A 22,463-nucleotide genomic window follows, 5' to 3' on the forward strand; every position below is an offset into this window, starting at 1 on the left:
GTGACGGTACCAATTAAATTGTGATTATGATTTGTTACATGTTTAATTTGTGACTATGGCCCTTCACATAATGTTTATAAGGATATATTTGTTATTTAGCATTTTTGTAATTCTTAAGAACCATACTTATAACTTGAAGTCAGAGAAACAGATGGGATATGGACTGATGTTTTCATTAATAGAAACTCTAAGTGAGAAAATTCTTTCTACAAATTCAGATTGATACTTTTTCAACTTAGAATCTTAAAGATTTTCCTAGAACATGAAGAGATTAAATGACTTGCCAAGAGTAACATATCAAGTACGTGTGACAAGCAGGACTTGAATCCTGCTTCAAGGTTAGCTCTCTATCCATGATTCCATACTACCTGACTTGATATTGCTTACTAGAAAATGTATACATAAATATAAACATTTATACATTGTAGTATTTTACAAGGGGAATCTAGGTGGCATAATAGAGTGCCAGGCCTGAAGTCAGAAGACTTATCTCTCTGAGTTCAAATGTGGGCTCAGACACTTACTAGCTGATTCTGGGCAAGTCACCTAACCCTGTTTGGTTCAGTTCTTCATCTGTAAAATGATCTGGAAAAGGAAATGGCAAACTTCAGTATCTTTGTCAAGAAAATCCCAAACGGGGTCACAAAGAGACAACTAAAAAACAACTGAACGACAACAACAAAAAGTTTACTAGACTTAAAAGTCAGAAAGACCTGTGTTCAAACCCTGCCTCAAACACTAACTAGCTATGTGATTATGCAAATCACTGAAATTTTCTGTGCCTCAGTTTCTTCAAATGTTAAAAAAAAGGGAGGGGGGGCAGTTCTTAGCTCTAAATCTATGATCAAAGAAACAAAGGCCACTGAAATGAAAAGAACTTTAAAGATACTCTTGTAGCTGTCCTTGGGAGAACAAATCATTTGACCAACTCAACTGAGAAGGACTACACTCTATTTTTATGTGCTAGCTGGCCCCATTCCACTTTGCAAAGGTGTGATTTGTCAACAGCTACAGCTATGGCATTTACTAGGTTTTACCTCTGTTAAGTGCCTAACTTTATCTACATTTGGGAGGATGTAGAAAATGGTCTTCCAAAGGCAACAAACAAATGAAACAGTTGTGCCATCTACACAATCTGAAGCCCCCTCTACTTTTCAGCATTTCATAAATTATGTTTTCTAGGACTTATTCAAATTAGAGCTGTATGTGTATATTTACACAGACTAGTGCTCCCTAATTACCACCAGTTCATAAACCAACTTTGGTCCCACCACAAATTTTTAACTAGTTTATAGCACCTTTACCAAAGATTTTTTTTTTTTGTGGGGCAATGGGGGTTAAGTGACTTGCCCAGGGTCACACAGCTAGTAAGTGTCAAGTATCTGAGGCCGGATTTGAACTCAGGTACTCCTGAATCCAGGGCGCCACCTAGCTGCCCCCCTACCAAAGATGTTTTTTAACTATCACCACTGATGCAAATCATAAAACTGTGAGTCTTACAGAGTTGCCAGGAGGCCCTTGAGAGGGTGACTTATCCATTGCCAAACAGCTAATATATTGTAACGATAGGAATGATGCCACCTGCTGGAGACTTAGTGTAGGAAAGCTCTAACATGAGGAGAGGGCCTCTGAGGGCAGGACCATGCAGTTTTTCTTAGGCGTCATGAAGTGACATTGGCTTGTGGGAGGAAGAAGGGGGAGGTTGGCGCTCTGACTCCCTCTCTTTCCTGAGGACTCGTGGAGAAGGGGGCTAGAAATGCGCTCTGCCTTTAATAGATAGATGAATCTAGGCCTTTCTCTCTCTCTTTACCAAATTCTTATTCTCTTTAATAAATGCTTAAAAGTCTAACTCTTTCTAAAGCTTATAATTTATTGGTGACCACTCATTAGATATTTTAGACAGTATAGCTAGAATTTTATCCCTAACAATGTGTTAGAGGCTGTAATGATTGGAATGATGCCACCTACTGGAGACTTGCTGTGGGAAAGCTCCACCATGAGGAAAATGCCTCAGAGGCATTGTGGCTTTTCCTTGGTGTCAGGAAATGACGTTTGCTCATGGGTGCTGTCTATCAAGGCTACCAGCCAATCAACTTGAGGAGCCTCCTATTTTCTGGGAGGAGACAGGAAGGAGGAGAGGGAGCCTACGCGGAGAACTCTGGGGCTTTTTGGGTTCCTGACTGGATGGTGGTGGCAGCAGAGGACTTCACAGGAAATTTGAGGAAAGATAGGAATGCCAGGCTGTTGGAATTCTGTTCTCAATCTTTTTCTTTCTATTTTCCAATAAACCCTTAAAAACCTAAACTCGTTTTATCAGTGATTTTAGTCAGTTTCCCCCAAAACTGGGGGAACAGATTAGAATCCACATTTAGAATCTTAAATTACACAGTTTAGCTGACCATGAAGAGGAAAACCAAACGTTCATCTTCTGATCTTCTGATTGGGTAAGATTTCCCCTCCCCTGTCCCCTTAAATTGGAAAGAACTACCAAGTATAGGCTGTTTTAAATTTCAAATGGATCTTTTAAACATCCTAAGTACCCCTTTTCTAGCTTTACCTTCACTAATCAGAGATGTTGGCCAGTTTCAATTTGAATATATTTTTATTACTCTTTTTGGTTTTGTGGGGCTTTGTGGTGTGGCATGGAGAATTTGGCATGCACTAGATAATATTAGAATAAAGATGATTCCCCGGGATTCCCTGTTAGGAAAGCTGAAACAATATTGTCTCCAGGAGAAAGAGCAGATATAGTAGCTGCAGCAAACAGCCTGGAAGCCACGGGAAAGGTTGATATTGGGTGGCCTATTCAAGACCCTGACTGGGACCCCAATAACCCTAAGCATTTTGACATGTTGAAAGATGCAAGGGAAACATTGCTGAAGGCAATGGAATCCTGTATTAGAAAGACTGATAACTGGCAAAAATTTATAGATACAGTTCAGGGACCTGATGAGAGACCTAATAGATTCTATGACAGGCTGTGTAAGTATGCCAGGCAATATGCTAGACTAGACCCATTAGACAGTAGAGATGCCCATATTATCTGCTCTCATTTTGTAAACCAGTCCTTACCAGAAATTCGGAAATATTTTAAAAAGCAATGTCCTGGGTGGAATAGTTTGAGTCCTGACAGACTTAAAGAAATAGCAACATATATTTACGAAGGAAATGAGAGAGAAGAAATGAACAGACAGGACATTTTAGCTCCAGTACAGGAAACAACAGGGCAGAGAAACTGGAAAATTGAAAATCGTTATCAACCCCCTAAATTTTGCGAGTACTACAAAAATCAAGGACACTTCTTGAGGGAACGTAGAACTAGAAAACAAGACCTTAAGAGAACAATGACCGAGAGCCTTGAGGAATTCTTTGGGGGAAATTGAAATAATTTTGGAAACTTTTATCAGAAAGGAAACAACCAGGGTAATTACAGGCCTTATTACAGGCAAAATCAAAATGGATATAAATCTTTTCAGGGGGATACAAAGAGACAGTATCAGAATAACCGTAGACCCTATCAGGGAGGAACAGAAGGACAGAACCAGAATCAGGGTAACCGTGGACTCCCTCAAAGGGGGGCACAGGATTAACAAGAGGAAGGGGAGGAATGGAACATAGATAATGAAAGCAACATATTCCCAGATCCGGATTTTTTGAATGCACTTGTGCCAGTCCATTCACCTCCCCAGAGTAATGAACCTCATGTGACCCTCAAAGTAGGGGACACGTATTATGACTGTTTGCTAGACACAGGAGCTTCTAAATCAGTTTTAGTAAGCAAACCAGATGCTGGGTGTAGACCTGTAGGATTTTTGAATGTAGTAGGAGTCTCAGGAAAGAGCCAGAGAGTGGCAAAATTGAATCCTTGCATGGTATCTATGGGGCCCTTAACAGTGGAACATTTGTTCTTACTCATGCCTGATGCCCCTGTAAATTTATTAGGTCGTGATCTCCTTTGCAAGCTTAGAGCAACCATATCTTGTGCTCCAGATGGGGCTATCTCCCTACAATTGCCAGAGGATACTGTTCATTAATTACCAATTTTACTTACAGAAGCTCAAGGAACAGTAGGGGAAGTATCCAAAATTCCCTCTGACATTCCTGAGTCTTTATGGGCCTCATCCCCTAATGAGGTGGGGCTCCTTAAGTCTGCCAGGCCTGTTACCTTTAAAGTTAAGGGGGGACCACCCCCCTCCATTCCACAGTATCCATTGTCTAGGGAAGCAATAGAAGGGATCACCCCTATAATTGAGGCTTTGAAAAGCCAGGGTATTATTATTCTATGTCATCACTCTCCATGCAATACTCCCATTTTGCCAGTCAAAAAACCCAAGCCTGGGCCAGATGGTAAACCTGTTTATCGTTTTGTGCAAGATCTTAGAGCAATTAATAATTATGTTATCCCTAGACATGCTATAGTGGCTTCCCCTTCTACCATAATTTCTTCCATTCCCTATGAATCTACATGTTTCACAGTGGTAGACCTCTGCCCGGCTTTTTTCTCCATACCAGTACATGAGGACTTCCAATATTTATTTTCTTTACCTGGAAAAATAGACAGTGGACCTGGACTAGACTCCCACAGGGATTTGTAGACAGTCCCACATTATTTTCCCAAATTTTACAGCAGGATCTGGCCTCCATTACCTTTAAAGGCTCCACACTAGTACAATTGTTGATGACTTACTTTTAGCCTCCCCTAAAGCTGAAATTTGTCAAGAAGATAGCCGTCACTTACTACTAGAACTGCACAAGAGAGGCCACAAAGTGTCCAAGTCAAAGGTACAATGGTGTTTGCCCCAGGTGGAATATTTAGGATTTATTCTGGCTGCTGGAACTCGCTCTGTCTCTTCTAAGCGAGTCCAGGCCATTCAATAACTTTCTGCCCCCTCTACTAAGAAGCAATTAAGAGCCATTCTGGGAGCAGCTGGGTACTGTAGACAATGGAGACCCTCTTTTGGTGAAATTACTAAACCTCTCATAGCTCTTACAAAAAGTTCTGTTCCAGACATTTTACAGTTGGATCCCCAGCATCTCTCAGCCATAAAAGAATTAAAACGGGCCTTGTTATCAGCACCTGCCCTAGGACTACCAGATTATAGTAAGCCTTTCACTCTCTGTGCATGAACAAAGGGGGGTGGCTTCTGGAGTTCTGACTCAATCACTGGGGCCTAACCAACACCCTATAGCCTACTATTCAACGCAGCTGGACCCTGTAGTGGCTGGAGCGCCACCTTGCCTTAGAGCAGTGGTGGCCACAGCCCTTTTGATAAAAAAAGCCTCTGATTTGGTCCTAGGTAACCCTCTAATGGTGCAATGCCCTCACGAAGTGGAGGCTCTCTTATGTCACAGGACACAAGCCTTTTCAGATCAAAGGCTGGCTAAGTATGAAATAACCCTGTTAGGTAATGAGAATATCACTTTAAAACACTGCACAGTTCTTAATCCAGCAACACTACTCCCTAACTTACCATTCTCAGGGGAACCGTTGCATGACTGTGCTTCTTTAGTTGATATGGCTGAAAAACCCCGTGATGATCTTTTTGATACACCTTTAGAAAATCCTGATCTTGTCCTCTATACAGATGGTTCCTCATTTATGAGAGAAGGAACCCGTTTTACTGGAGCTGCTGTAGTTTCTGATTATGACACCCTCTGGGCAGCTTCTCTGCCTTCCCATTTTAGTGCACAGGCTGCTGAACTTGTGGCTCTTACACAGGCCTGTAATATAACCAAAGATAAGAGTGCCACCATTTTTACTGACTCGAAATATGGCTTTGGCATATGCCACTTTATTGGTATGATTTGGCATCAATGAGGCTTCCTAACATCCTCGGGCAAGGCTATTGCCAGTGGGGACCTTATCAAGGACCTCTTAGATGCCCTGAAACTGCCTTCTTCCCTAGCCGTTGTACATTGCCCTGCCCACACAGGGAATAGTGATCCTGTTTCAAAGGGAAATGCACGAGCCGATTCTGCAGCCAAGCTTGCTGCATTAGAAGCTCCTGAACATGTATTTAACCTTTCACCTTCTGAGGATATTCCTTCCAACCTAACCTATGATGATTCTGAAGTAGAAAAGTGGAAAAAGAAATTTAAGGCAAAACAGATCAACGGTGTCTGGGTGTCTCCGGAAGGTAAGCCATTTCTTTCCCGGAAATTCTACCACCAGGTATGCCTCTCTGTTCACAGAAAAGGCCATTTTGGTACACAAGGCATTGTAGACTCTATTAAGAGAACCTGGATAGCACCAGGTGTGACTAATACAGCATCTCGAATCTGCTCGGGCTGCTCCACATGTCAGTCTTATAATCAGTATGCTTTTAAGGCCAAAGCTTATGGAGGGCGTCCTCTAGCATATACACCTTTTGAACACTTACAAATTGACTATATTATGATGCCAAAAGCAGGACATTATAAATTTTGCCTTGTTATAGTTGATCAGCTCACTCGGTGGGTGGAGGCATTTCCCAGCCCCCTGAGCCACAGCTACCTTTGTTGCCAAAATTCTTCTTAAAAGAGATAGTACCTCGTTTTGGCCCACCAGCCCGCATCGATTCTGACAAAGGCACACATTTTACTGATTCGATTTTATCCCAAATCTACTCTTTCTTGGGAGTGACTCCAAAATTCCACACGCCCTACCATCCACAAAGTTCAGGCCAAGTTGAACGTATGAATAAAGAGCTTAAGAGTATGATTAGCAAATTATATACTGAAACCCATTTGAAATGGCCTGATGTTCTACTATTGGCATTATTCTATCTACGAAGTAGACCAAGAGGAGAACTTCATATATCTCCTTATGAAATGCTTTTTGGTCACCCTCCTATCCAAGCTAAAACTTTTTCCCCAGTTTATACATCACTGGTGGGAGGTGATACTTCTGTTGCCTCCTATATACAGGAATTACAGACCAGGCTACGTGAACTCCATGAGGCAGGAGCTGTGGTCCAGGCAGGCCCATTAGACTTTTCATTGCATAACTTCAACCCAGGAGATAAAATATATGTAAAGAATTTTCAGAGAACCAGTGGAACCCAACCTGCCTGGGAAGGACCTTTTCAGGTATTATTGACAACTCCTACTGCCATTAAAATTGGTGAAAAAGACTCATGGATTCATTGCTCTCATGTAAAGCCTGCACCATTCATAGGTGAAGAGATTTCAGATAGACCTGAGGTAGATGCTAAAGAGCTAAAAACCCTAACGATAGCAATTGTTAAAGAGCAAAGAGAGTTCAGAGGAAATAGGCAGTTCCCATTTGATAATCCCACTGATCAGTTAAATGCTTTGGGACTCAGTCTTCATAAAGTATCAGGAGATGGAAATTGCCTTTTTAGGGCTTTAGCAGACCAGCTAGAAGGTCACTGTAGAAATCATCTCAGACACAGACAAGAAGCTGCTTCTTATATGATTATCCATAGACAAGAGTTTGAGTCTTTTAGAGTAAATGACTCCCCTTTTGAAGAATATGTTGATGAATTAAAGAAATTTGGAAAGTGCCGAGGAAATGATACAATTGTAGCGTTTGCTAAGCAGCATCAGCTGAATGTGGTAGTTCATCAGTTAAATCAGCCCTTATTGAAAATCAGTGGCACAGACAAAACTGATGCTAGAGAACTCCACATTTTCTACCATAAAGAACATTATGACAGCATTAGAAAGATCAATGACAATTCAGAAACCCCTGCCACTTTGGCTTGCAGAGAATTGGGGAACCAGTTAAAACAATGTGGCATACCCCAAACTCTAGCAGCTTAAATACCTTAAAATTTAACAAGCATTTCCTTCCACAGGCAAAAGCACTGAAGCACATGGCCTAGTTTTCTGGTCCACCTCAATTTCCCCCACCCTATACCTATTTTTTTTAATCCTTTTTGTGTTTGTTTTGTTTTCTTTTGACTTTTGAAAGGCACTGAAAAGACCTGGAATTCACCACACCTTTAAGTTCTTTAAGAGCACAAAAGGGTACTTAGCGAATCTTTTGCTTTTTATTTTTGGTTTTGCTTTTTTTTTTTTTACTTTTGTTTCTTTTGCTTTTCTTTAACACTAAATTTTGTAAACTAAGTGACTTTTCAAAGACATTTTAAGTATATGCTGTGGGTGAGGCTATCGGGCCTCAGAAGCTATCAGAATTCTTTTTTTTACCCTCTCTTTTTGAGAGAACCATGAGTTCTAATGAGTTTTTTTTTCTTTCTCTCCTTTCTCTTTTATGTTGTTCTGTTTAACTAAAAAAGACCAGGAAGGGTTATTGAACCCTATTGCTTGATACCTCACTGAAAACAATGAATATTGAACCTTGCCAATTGAAGTCTTATTTCTTTTTGATAAATTAATCACCACTTTAAGTATCTGCTACTGTTATACTAGAGAATTCATGTATAAGATGATGTGGTTTACTTGTTAAAAGAAGATTATGTAATAATGTCTAAAAGAAGATTATGTAATAATGTCTAATATAATCAGCTATTTACATTCATTTATTATTTATATGTCATTATACTCTGGGTATGGTTTGGAATTATTGTATATATCACTAATATATTCTGTTATGCAGCATAGCATGCATTTTTACCATCATACTGTCTTTGGTGAAATTAATGAGATTTCGGAAGTATGGAAACTTATCATTTCAGAGACTAACTTGCTGTGAACTCTGATGCAGGCCCTGGAGAGAATATATGTGCAACAAAAGAAGAGACAGGTATACGTAAGTCCATGGTTTGCTTATGATGGTGACTATGTAGAGCACAATTACTAGGCACAGTCCAGTATTCATCCTCTCTCCCTCCTAATTTAACCTAATTTAACTGAACTTATTTATCTTTTTTATCTCACTCAGTTGAACTCACCTGTGGCCTAGCACACTCACTGGCTGTCTCGGAACCATGAGATATGGTATGATAACCTTTCCATAACATTTTCAGGTGTCATGAACACATACTAAATTTGACTCTGATCCAGACACATGGTAGTAAAAAGTGTTATCGATTGCATAACTACCTCAACCCTTTATTAAAAGTCTAAGGATATAAAGGAGGGAATGTAATGGAATTTATTAATTTGATCATTGACAATGCTATGCTAAGGTTTAGTAAAAATATAGCAATTCAAACAGTTAAAGAAGATAATCCAGCTTTCCAGACCAGAGTCGAGAATCCAGTTTTCCAGACCAGAATCCAGCTTCCTCCTGATGACATCTTACCACTTCAAGAAGACAAGAGAAATCAGAGACTCTATATGAACTGTTTTGTTTTGTTAGTTTTTACTATCTCCTTTCTGTTATAATATACATCATCTGTAACATGTACCCTCTGCAGAGGCCCTCCCTTTGCAAGACTAATGTCAAAGCGTCGGTTCATGAGGACAAAAAAAATAAATCGCCCCTCTGGACAAAACTTTCCTCTCTTCCTTTTCTATATTGTTGTTCACATATTATTAGTTAGCAATAGTTATTATATTCTTTTTACTGTTCCGTCAAGGAAACATTTTGTTTCTTGAGGAACAAAAGGAGGGACTGTAATAATTGGAATGATGCCACCTACTGGAGACTTGCTGTGGGAAAGCTCCACCATGAGGAAATGCCTCAGAGATATTGTGGCTTTTCCTTGGCGTCAGGAAATGACGTTTGCTCATGGGTGCTGTCTATCAAGGCTACCAGCCAATCAACTTGAGGAGCCTCCTATTTTTTGGGAGGAGACAGGAAGGAGGAGAGGGAGCCTGCGCGGAGAGCTCTTGGGCTTTTTGGGTTCCTGACTGGATGGTGGTGGCGGCAGAGGACTTCACAAGAAATTTGAGGAAAGATAGGAATGCCAGGCTGTTGGAATTCCTTTTCTTTCTATTTTCCAATAAACCCTTAAAAACCTAAACTTGTTTTATCAGTGATTTTAGTCAGTTTCCCCCAAAACTGGGGGAACAGATTAGAATCCACATTTACAATCTTAAATTACACAAGGCAGAACTTGATCCTAGGTCTTTTGGACTCCAAATATAGCCCTCAATTCACTAAGGTGTGTGACCATGGACAAGTCACATCCCTCTTTATGGAGACACTTAAGTTTGGTTTATATACTAGTGGCTAGGTTTTTCACACCCAACAACAAAAACAAAGTGAAGAGATAGGACTTACAAAACTACACAAGATTTTAGAAGAAGAAAGAGTAAGCAGTACCTATACGATTAAAAAGTATTCAATTCCCTTTCTTGGAATTCCTAGCTCTTTTCAAAGCTCAGCTCAAGTACCACCCCTCCTATAAGAGGCAATTAGTAAGGAAAAGGAAAAATAAACACAGTATATGACAAGAGACATCCTAAAAAAAGGCACAAACCATATTTAAAGAAATTAAGAAAGAACTGTCAATGCTAAGAAAAACCATGAGAGTCTGAAGTAAAAAGAAAGATTCAAATGAAGAAATTAAACTGGAGATTAAAGAATCAAAAGATACATAAAATGAACAAGAATAAAAGTGAATAAAATTACTTACTTGGGGAAAAAAATAGTAAACCAAAAAAATTCATAGAAGCAATTAACTATGTAGGAAACAGCTCAACATAGGGCTCACAAGTCACTGAATTATCCATACCACTAAAAACCAGATCCAAGCCAAAGACCTGAAAGAGTTATCATAACACAGGGAATCTCAAGATTAAAAACATTTCAGAGAACTCACAAAAATAAAAGAACATAGACATTGTATTTCTTGGAATTATCAAAGAAAATTTCCCAGAAGAAGTAAAATCTGAGAAAATATGAATCCACAAAATATTAAGAGGGGAAAACACAACACTATTAGAAAAATTTTGGGGGAGAAGATGAACTCAGGTGTTCTGAGTTTTAGAGAAGCATCTCAGACAAAGCAGCTTGTAAACCATGGGGTTGTTTAAATGGAGATCCTCAATTTGTTCTCTACTACTTTTTTTTTGTATTCTGCTACCTAATGACAACAGTAGAATGAGCAACACTGACTCCATTAAAAATGCATTTTTTTAATCAGAAAAAAAATATGCCTTCTCTCCCACTCACATTGAAAAAGAAAAGCAAAATCCCTGTTATAAACACGTATGTATATAAAAAACAACCAAGAAATGCAGTTGACATGTCCAAAAAATGTCTAATTCTGTACTCATCCATGGCCTCTCTCTAAGGAGGTGGGCAGCATCTGTCCTCTGGAATTGGTCATTATGTTAATCAGTGTCTAAATTATTCAGTTATCTTTATAATACTATTATAAATAAAATTTGTTGTCCTGGTTCTGTTCACTTCATTCTGTATTAATTCATACCAATCTTCTCACGTTTTTCTGAAACTCCTCTTATCATTTCTTATAGCACAATAGTTTTTTATCACACGGTTATACCCGAATTTATTTAGTCATTCCTCATTTGATAGGCACCCTCCGCCGACCCTGTTTCCAATTCTTTTTCTTTTTTTCTTTTTTAAATTTAGTGACGCAATTGGGGTTAAGTGACTTGCCCAGGGTCACACAGCTAGTAAGTGTTAAGTATCTGAGGTTGGATTTGAACTCAGGTCCTCCTGACTCCAGGACCGGTGCTCTCTATCCACTTCGTCACCTAGCTGCCTCTCCAATTCTTTTTCACTTAAAAGAAGCTATGAAAATGATACTCTTACTCAATTAAATCAGCAATTACTCAGTTCATTGTGATTTAATGGGCATCAGTGATTGTATTAATGAGTTAAGCAGCATATGATTAAGTTTAAGTTAGTTCTAATAGTTAATACTGTTAAGGTAAGAGTGCCATGTATTGACACCATCCATGTATCGATTATCCTGTTTAAATGATTTTGTAGTTTTTTATATAGGCCTATATTAATTTATGTTAGAACTAGAGATAGAGACCTGCTGTACTGCTGCCCCTACCCTGACCCTGCTGTCCCTCTACTGATGTTCTTGTTGGTTACTGTGTTACAGAAAACCACTTTCCTATGTTACAACTATCTGGCACATAGAAAACAGTGGAGAGTCTCAGAATCTTGTTGCCTAGCTACTGATTAAACAGTGTAAAGTGCCAGAATCTCATTGCCTGGTCACTAAATAAACAAGCAAGAGACTGGGGAACATTCCCTTGACCAAATATGAGAGTTCCTTCCTATGGCCAAACATGGAGTTCCACTTCCTACTCTTGACCAATCATGCAACTTCTCCCCTTTTTTGGAACTGACCAGTTGAAGAGTCGTACCATCTCATTCTATTCTCAGTAAGCTCTGAAACTGTACAACTATCCCCTCAAAACTAAGAAAGGTCCTTGACTGGAGAGGTGAGTCTTGGATCCAATTTCTTAGTGCACCATGTTTTTTCCAATTGATTGAAACTCCTTGGAGTTTTCCTGCCTCAGTATCCTTTTGTTGCAGATTGGAATTTTGGGGGCACACAATTCATGTAACCATTTGTTACCTTCTATCAACACATCTGCTAACACTGGAAACAAAGTCTCATTATGCCTTTAAATCTTGTCTCAACAGAATTTAAAAAAGGTAGACTGAAGTCCAGCGTTCTGAGCTTTATGAGTTTATTAGCTGGGTGTGAACCTGTTAACAAAACGGATCAAATGACCACCTCAGTTTGGCCAAAGACCCAGAAGAGGAGATACAGCTCCTTTTTATAAACAGAACTAAGAACAGAACCATGTAGGTGAGAAAACAATGTGATTGATTACAGAGATGACAGCAACATATGGGTGGAGATAACAAGACATCAAAGAAAGCTGGCTAGCTTATGGCTGGGCTAGCAACCACCCCTCTCTGTCATTAAGGAATGCTTGATTGATTTATGAGCTGTCTGCATCCTGAGGCCATTGTTAGCGGACCAGAGATAACAGACTCCAGGCTCCTAGGAGGGTTTGTTAGGGAGATAACTTAATTGTATAAATCCAGGGAAGGTTGGATAACAGATCTTGGGGAAATATATCAGGTCAACTTGTAAGCCAGTATATAAAACAAAAAGATGTCCTGAAATTTTCCCAGAAGCTAAAGGTATGGGAGATAACAAATCTTTCTCCTTTAATTACAGTGACTTAAGGACAGGCTGAATTTTAAACTGGCTTCTAAGGGAAAGCTTAGCTAAATGACATAGAAAAGTAACTTAGGTAGATACAGAATCAATTACAATATGAAATCAATGCAGCATAGGGTCAATCACAAAGCAGAATTAATTTGAATGAGTACCTTATTTGCCTCTTATATGTATATAGGTGTTCCCAGAGTCGAACTCTATAATTGAGCAACTGGCTGCCAAGCTGGCATTTTATTACTGTTTACCATGAAGGAAGAATAATGCCATTCTAGAAATACTGTGACTAAGAATTTCCATTTTGACTGTAATGTGTGGACAAGGCCCTTCACCTAACTTAAACAACCCAGGTTTGAAACCTGAGGCTTTTCTGCTCTTTTGTACTATTCCTATTATCACAAGATATGGGGGAGGGGCTGTAATTTCTAGTAATGGTCCTTTCAAATATGGGGACCTGACTCACCTCGGTGGTGAGTCAAGTTTCATTCACATGCCACAGGATGCTGCTGGTAGGTGGGGAGGCTATATTGAGAAGGGGAGGACTACTATCAGCAGGCAGTTTATTAGAGCACTAATACATTTTTTTCCCCTTTCATTTTGGCTACTCACTTTATTTGACCTCCAGTCTCTTTTGGATCTGCTGGTAGATGAAATACTCTCAGGAAGTTAACTCCCTCCTGGCTGAGAAATTCCCCAATATTCCCCAACAGGAGTACTTTTTCATCAGGTTCTTCCTGTACTAGGCTGAATACTAGGGCCATTCAGTTAAGAGTTTTCCCATCAACCTTCCTCCATCATTCATCATTGCTCATAAATCCCATGTGGAAATGGTCTTTCATCCTGCCCATTTCTATGAATGCTCTCAAACCATGAAATTCAGAGATATATGGTGATAAAAATTCTAAATTCACATGGGCAATGGGGTTCTAAACTATTTTTCTGTTTCACTTTTCTCTGTCACAAGAGGTTTGGATTTGGTCCAGTACTGCTGACAAATACACTTAGCTTAGCCTTCACACACCTCTCCCTTCCCTGCAATTTAGTATTTTGGGAAGAAACTCTAGTTTGTCTCTTTGTACCCACTTAGAAATACCTCCATGCAGTTTTATCCATGCGTCCCACTCTCAGTGGCCAGAAGACCTAGCTGTCTTCTCCAACCTTGCCCACAGATGCTATAACATTATACTGGTTTGCCAGTCTTGTTAACCAACATGGCCTACTGTAAATTTCCACATAAGATATGGTATTCCCTGCTTGACCTAAAGCTGTATTGACAGTTCCTATAAGAATATAATTTTAATGATCCAAAATAGTTTGTTTTAGTTTTAGATGATTTGGAAAACACTACAATTTAACATTTCAGGGTTTTGTGGCCAATGTTAAGTGATGAATGTGGAAAAAAATATAATAAGATACTACATTTATCTTGACATAAGAAAGCACAAACTGTTAAACTAGATTTTAGAATACATAATGCCTTCTTAATTGGAGGTTATATTGCAGACTGGATAGGCATTAAGTTTATTGTCATCAACCTTACAAACCCATCAAACTATATATTAATATCAAAATTCTATAGTATTTGTTTTCAGCTGATTACACATATGTATATATATATATATATATATATATATCTCTATCTAGAGATAGATATAGATACATATGGAAAATTTATTATCATTTACCTTAGATATAGTTTCAGAAACAAGTGAATCATTTGAATTCGCCAGTGTCATTTTGTCAATATCTGAAAGGAAAACAACATACTGTTAAACGGTCAACATTTGGACAAACTGACATTAGAATAATAAAACAAAGTCATGGACTTTCTACATAAAAGGTTACAAACATTGCAGCCTGCTCCCAATTCATAACAATAAAATTTAATACAGGTTACCCTACTCAAAGTAGTTTTGATCCACTCAAATTCTTTTAGTCCTAAAATAGTCTAACAAAAAACAGGTATAGAATTTGAGGAAGATTAAACTTGTAGACGAGCTGAAAATTATTTCTCTTTATATGAAGAATTCAGCAATATTCATCTTCTCCAACTACCCAATTTCTAGACAGTCCCCATTTTTGATCAACTCTTCTATGAGATGGGCAATTACTGAATCGTCCATATATTTTCTGTCTAAACACAAAGAATGGAACAAGTCTGGATTATATGGTAGATTTTTTAAAAAGTTACTGGAATAAACTATGCTACATATGCTATACACATGCTACAAAAGAAGACAGCCATCAGCCAGAAGTTTTACTTCTTGGTACATGTAATCCTTAAGAAGTTTGCATAATGATGAGAAAAAGTTATTCCTGTGGTACTCTCTCACACATTTTATGTAATATTGATGCAATTCACTGAGGAATTTAGTGACGTGAACAAGCCCAAACTCCCCTTTAAAGCCAATAAATTTATCATCAGGTTATATACAGAGATAGATAGATAGATAGATAGATAGATAGATAGATAGATAGATAGATAGATAGATATGTAATGCTACTATTTTTGGATGAATGCTGATTTTAAATACTTGAATTTATAAAGTTCCTTAGGTAATTCCTCTTAATCTTAATGAGTCTATTAGAAGAAATCCTATAAATGGTATATCTTACTAATCTCTCACAAAGAATTTTGAGTCGGACTGTTTTCTGAAACCAAGAGGGATATAACCTGAACTATGAATATCTAGGAGTGAAAGCTATCTCCTTGTAGCTGAATAGGAAATGTCTAGATTCATGTGCACAAGTGAACTCACCCAAAATAAGACTTTTTGAATTGAACTGTGCTTCGCCCCTTATAGAAGATTAAAGAAAAAGTAACTTCACTTCTTCAATCAAATATATTCATACGGAGGCAAGACTGAGTATCACATACACAGTTATCAGAGTAAGAAAATACTTAGTACTTAAATAATAAATAATACTTAGTACTTAAATAATAATAAAGTACTTAGGATATGGTTTTCAACCTTGGGGTTTTTTCTCTTTAAAGGTACTTGAAAAACTTGAAAGCACTCATCAAAACCGAATCCTATTACTGATGGAGGGTGGACTGTGTGAAATGGTTTCTATCTTATCTTATCTAAGGACCAGGTAGAAAGAACAAACTCTTAAAATCTTTTTATTTGTGGAAACTAGAAACACAATTTTACAGCTACAGGCATGTGAGACTAGCAGCAATTTATATAATTAAAAGTTTTTGAAACCAGTGAGACAAATGTTCTTAATAACTCATAAATAAATAAATAATTCATTAAATACATTCGACTAAGGCTTTTTAAATATTAAAAATACAGAAATAGGAAGATTTTGGTTGAGAAATGTTGTACCAGTCTTAAGATTAATATTAGTGGCTAAAAAGTTTATATTGACAACCTGTAGTTTAGATAAATTATTTTGTAAAAGGCTTCTTTAACACTGGGGGAGGAATGGAGAAAGGGATCTATTGGGAAGAGAAATTGACTTTATTTTATTTTTTTTTGGTGAGGCAATTGGGGTTAAGTGACTTGCCCAGGGTCACACAGCTAGTAAGTGTCAAGTGTCTGAGGCTGGATTTGAACTCAGGTTGTCCTGAATTCAGGGCCAGTGCTCTATCCACTGCACCACCTAGCTGCTCTGAGAGATTGATTTTTAAAAAGTAAAACGAGTTACACATGGTAACATTAAAAAAAGTTGGCAAAAAGAACATAAAAAAATTCACAGGCTAAGAATAGGCTACAACATGTTCAAAGCAAAATTTTCTTACTTCTGGAAATGATGAATAGTTAATTTAAAATAAAAAGAGTATAGGTATTTGATGGGTCATAAATCTGACATCATGAATATTTGAGGAGAAAAGATGAAAAGTTTTAACGAAGATTTCTACAATAGCAATCACCCAGAATATGTGCACATAAGTAGGCTTTAAGAGTCTACAAAGTTCTCTAAAATTTCCAATGATCATTAACAGTTTCATGCCAAATCTAAAAGCAATATTCTGGAAATATGCAGTTTGGTGATATGAGCAGGGTTTGGTAACTAATTAGATAAAATATACCACTAGCTCAAAGATATATGTTTGTTTATACAAATGGAGGGGTACACTTAAATTCCAAGCTCCCTAGTTGGATGGAGGAGTTCACTTAGAGTTTAGTTTGAAGGTGCCAGAGGCTGCTTTGACTCTGCTTTGATAATGATTAAAAAAAAAAAATGGACTCCTTTTTGTATTCTTGCAAAATTTAAAACCAAGTTTCTTTACTTCTATTTAAAGGCAAATGTTTCTCAGTAGTATAGCTAGGTTAAAAAAATACTAAAATAAAAAAGGAGGGCAGCTAGGTGGCAAGATGAATAAAGTACCAGACTTGGATTCAGGAGGTCCTGAGTTCAAATCTGATCTCAGACACTTGACACTTAATAGCTGTGTAACCTTGGGCAAGTCCCTTAACCCTTACTGCCCACAAGAAAAAAAAATACTAAAAAAAGTAGTATAGCTTTAAAGTAGCAAAAAGAAAAAAGGTATAACACAAAACATGGCGAAAAGCCATGAGACTTTAAACTGATTGAACACAAGGGCATTAAATAAGGGATTTCTATACTATATTCAGGTTATCACTTTTGATCAGTAAGCATTTAGATAAATGCAGATCAAGCTGTACAACTTAAACTGTTAACATGGTCCTTTACGTGAGTAATGTTTATCATCTGAGCTTGAACATTAGTAACAGCACTATTTAATAAATAAAGATGAAGGTTTTAACTTTTTTATAACCATATAAGTCTAAAATTAAAGAACTGTCTAGTTCAGAATACCTGTGGTGCTTGTTAGTGGAACTTTCATCAAATGACCATTTTCTTCAGAAATCAGCATAACATCAGCATTATTACTAAAATGGTAAAAAAGAAAAAAAAAAACAAAAACTGAACAAGGAATTTCAAGCATCACCATGAAATAATTAACATTTTTCTAACTTAACTTTTCTTAGTCTGCTTTATTTGATGTTTGAAAAAATATAATGGGCAAAGAAAAAAATTCCATGAAATACCATGATTTCCAAGTCAAGTATGTGAGAAAAAGTGGCTTTGAAAGAAAACTCAGTAATTCTTAACCTTGGTTTTGCAACAATAGCTTCAGTTATTCCTTTTCTTTCTTTCTTTCTTTCTTTCTTTCTTTCTTTCTTTCTTTCTTTCTTTCTTTCTTTCTTTCTTTCTTTCTTTTCTTTCTTTCTTTCTTTCTTTTTTTTAGTGAGGCAATGAGGGTTAAGTGACTTGCCTAGCGCCACACAGCTAGTGTCAAGTGTCTGAGGCCAGATTTGAACTCAGGTACTCTTGACTCCAGGGCTGGTGCTCTATCCACTGTGCCACCTAGCTGCCCAGCTTTAGTTATTTCAAAGGTTTATCATAAAATTCTTAAAAATAATCTAAAATGTGCATGAGTTCAAAATATCAAAACATGGCACAAATATAAATTTATCCCTTCTACTGTCACTCTCTTTTCTTCATTTCTTCTACCCCCTCCACCATCCAAGGTGGATATATATCACTATATCAGAGAGGGTATTTAGTCTTTGCTATTTTTTTTTTTAATTTAAAAAAATTCTTTTTTCCCCCTGTAGCTGTTAACTCCTAAGGAAGAAAAGTATTTTAATTACCACCTCTATGTAGATAATTCCCAAATCTATAATCTCCATCCCCAACTTTCCCCCAGAACTCCAGTCCCATATCACCAATTGCAGGCTGGATAGCTCTACCTAATTGTACCACTGGAAGTTAAAATCAACATATCCAAAACTTAACTCTTTCTTTCCCTAACATCCACCCTTTCTCCTAATTTCTCTACTTAAGTCATGGCACAACCATCCACCTAGTCACATGAGATAGAAGGATTACCCTCTCCCTCATGCCACACATTTAGTAATTTGTCAAATTACATCATTTCTACTTCATCAATAGCTATCATATCTTTCCTTAACTTTCCATTCCCACTGAAACTTACCCTCACACCTTTTTTTCACACCAACTATTGTAAATCCCTCTCCCCTAAGTTGTTCTTCTTGGCTTCAGCCTAGTTTCTTTCAAAGCTACCCTGAATCATCTTTCTAATGCATCTTTCCAAAGAGTTCTAATCATGTAATCTCTCTGTACTTAAAATCTTTCAGTAGCTCCAGATTTCCTATTCACAATTCCTCTTAAAGTAGTCTATGATCCTGCTGAGAGAAAAGACCTTATTTGGGCTCTTCTCAGAGCCTAAAGACATAGAGTGAGTCTAGTTTCAAGCCCCACTACTTCATTGCCTGATCTTCCCAGTAGGGGAAGCACACAAGGCTCTGAGGAGCTGAGGCCCTGGGCCTTAGGCTCTAGCAGGGCCTGGAATGGGGCCTGTACTTTGTGGGAGCTAAACTAAGCTGGGAGTTCACCTTGAAGCTCCTGAGGTGATCCCCATATGACCCCGGTGTTCAAACCCTGACTTAAGTTTTATTTCTTGACAAGTTATATATGGTTATGTATGTTAACACAGCACTGTTCTAGTGAGGAATGAGGACATTCTTGCCCAGAATAAGGTTAAGGCCTAGTGTCGCAATCTGATTGGTCGACTGATACAATCTGATTGGTCCTTACAATTACCATATATGGGAGGTTGGTACTATATGCTGTGACTGGTAGTTTCTGTAATGCTGTATGTAAATGAGAACTGTAATGTGATTGGTTGAGAGGGACCCTTGGTGGGCATAAATAACAGTGCAGGACCTCACTTCAGTGCACTCTCTGGCACATTCAGAAGAGTGCCCATCTTCGAAGACGAATAAAGACGCCTTCAACCACACTCTGCTGCCTGCTTGGATTCTTTGAGCTGCTAGCAACACTTGAGCTGCACAACACTATTCGAGCTGTTAGCTGTGTTTCTAACACTGTCAAACCTAACTACTCTACACTTCATGTTATAATGCTGCCCTCTCAAATATCTGTGACTTTGCTCATGTTGCCTTTATACATAGAATGGGTATTTTCTTTCCCCCAATCTCCAACTACTAAAATCCCTCTTTCCCTTCAAGGGCCAATTCAGGTGCTACTTTCCATTTAGGTGTCCCTGGCACCATTCCTCCTTTCCATTCCATCCTAAAATGAACAAGATCACTCTCTCCTCAAAATTTTCATAACACTTTGCCAGGGATTTCTCCAGGTACTTCTACTTTTGTTTGTACCATATTTTTTTTTTTTTTGAATGGGGCAATGGGAGGTTAAGTGACTTGCCCAGGGTCACACAGCTAGTAAATGTCAAGTGTCTGAGGCCGGATTAGAACTCAGGTCCTTCTGAATCCAGGGCCGGTGCTTTATCCACTGTGCCACCTAGCTGCCCCAATACCATATTATCTTTTACATGTCTCCTCTATCCCCTAACACTGGTAGGTCTTCAAGAGCACTGGGTTTGTAACTCCTGCATCTAGTGTACCACCTTGTATGTATAGGATATTTTATAAATCTCTTCTGAACTGACCTGTATAGTTTTAGGATAGTTTTGCTGAGCTATGAAAATTTTAAGTGTAACTCATACGTGGAATGTTGAAAGAGATCATTTGTATTTCCAAACTAAATTATGTCCCATAAACATCCTGTGAGAAACAATGATGGTTTGATACATGGTGGAATCTTCTCAGAATAGCTTGATAAATGAGGGGATCTTCTCAAGGGAAGCATGCCCAGATAGGGAACAGTAGGGCAATATCATCTAGTGAATTATGTCAACTCAAGAAAGAGAAAAGTAAGTTTTCAGGGCTAGACTTAGAAACCAATTTGAGCTTGACTCTTGACAATGTCCTAGAAAAAATAGGTGCAAGGTTAACCCTAGTCTTTACTGCACTTACTTAATAGACTTAATATTAACATCTCCTGCTCTGTCTAAAATCTCCACCCCATTTTCGATCATGGGTCGCTTGAAGGTGTATGTGTATGGGAGGGGTAACATATCAAGGAAGATTTAGCTAGAACTCTTCCAGGAAGATCATGAATCTGTGCCTAGCAACCTATCGTGGCTCAGGGGAGGGATTGATTGCAGCAGGGTGTAGGATAAATACAAGGTGCTTGCTTTCAGCATTGGCATTCACTGATTGGCTTTACTGTGGGTGTCCCATTCTCATGAGAATGCACTAAAGGTTTTTGTCATACCAAAGCTGCCTTTGAAAGAACTTATTTTGAGAAGGCGGTCTGCCCCTGTTTCTCACAATCCTGAGATCAAAATGTCCAAAAATTCATCATCTCCTCCTCCCCGCCCCCCCCACCCCAATTCTCCCCCTTTTCCTAAACTTTTCTATTAGTGTTGAGTGGACAACCATCTTCCCAGTCCCTCAGGCCACAGTATAGGTGTCATCTTCAAATCCTCTCTTGCACTCACCCCTTATATCCAATGTATTGTCAAGTCCTATCAATTCTACCTTCTCAGCATCTCTTGTATATATCCTCATTTCTCCTTTAACACTGCCGAAACCCAGGTGCAGTCCCTTGCGTCCTCACACCTGGACTATTGTAATAGCCTGATGGTTGGTCTGTCTGCCACAAGTCTCTCTTCATTCGAGTCAATCCTCTGATAAACTAACAAAAGCATCTTCCTAGAATGAAGGGCTTCTGAAGCTTCTGAGCTTCACTCCCCCATTCTGCTGCCCCACTCAAACTCCAGTGGCTCCTTATTGCCTCTAGGATCAAATATAAAAACTTGTTTGGCTGTTAAAGCCCTTCATAACCACTATTCTTCCTAACTTTGTAATTTTCTCATGCTTTCCTCCTTAATGTGAACTACTATCTACTGGCCCCTCCATTTCCTGATTCTATACACTTTCACTGACTGTGCCCATGACTGGAACGTTCTCCACTCTTATCTCTTCCTCCTTTCCTCATCTCCATTAAATTTATTCATACGTGTTTTGTGAACATAGTTATTTGCATGTTGTCTCCTCCACTATGTATCAAGATAAAGGAATGCGGTAGATGAGGGGATTTAGCAGATACTCAGGGGCCCACGTGGAGATTGATCTAAACTGCTTGAATTAGGTGAGAGTGACTGCTGACTCGCTTGTAAGCCCATCTGGCTGGTACTTAAGAAGGTATTGTTCTCAGAAACTAAAAACTTTGAACTTTGCATTGAGACCACCTTCAGGTCCAGTGAACCAATGAATTTGAATGACGCTAGCCAATCAGCTTGAAGAACCTCCCATTTCTGGGAGGAGAACATGAAGGAGGAAGTGAATGCTGGCAGAAGAGTTCTGTCTCTTTTGGTTTGAGACATCAGCGTGGTGGCAGAGGACTTCAGAAGTGGGAGGTTTAGGAAGGCTAGGATTTCCATGCTATAAGAAATCTGTTCTTGATCTTTCTCTTTCTTTACTATCTTATATCTTTTAATAAACCCTTAAAAACCTAAACTCATTTATCAGTGATTTTAGCCAGTTTCCCCCCAAAACTGTG

General features: G+C 38.4%; 1 protein-coding gene across 1 annotated transcript in view; it reads right to left on the minus strand.

The window, feature by feature from the left end:
• Positions 1–22,463, minus strand: part of ATF7IP2 (activating transcription factor 7 interacting protein 2) — a 108,106-nt gene that overhangs the window by 13,060 nt on the left and 72,583 nt on the right. The window contains exons 7-8 of the mRNA XM_043979560.1: positions 17,823–17,896; positions 14,717–14,778 (exon numbers count right to left, since the gene is read on the minus strand). Of these exons, the coding sequence (XP_043835495.1) occupies positions 14,717–14,778; positions 17,823–17,896 (136 nt within the window). The remainder of the gene's footprint in view (positions 1–14,716; positions 14,779–17,822; positions 17,897–22,463) is intronic.

Source organism: Dromiciops gliroides, chromosome 1, assembly GCF_019393635.1.
Source record: "Dromiciops gliroides isolate mDroGli1 chromosome 1, mDroGli1.pri, whole genome shotgun sequence".
NCBI classification, from domain to species: Eukaryota; Metazoa; Chordata; class Mammalia; order Microbiotheria; family Microbiotheriidae; genus Dromiciops; species Dromiciops gliroides.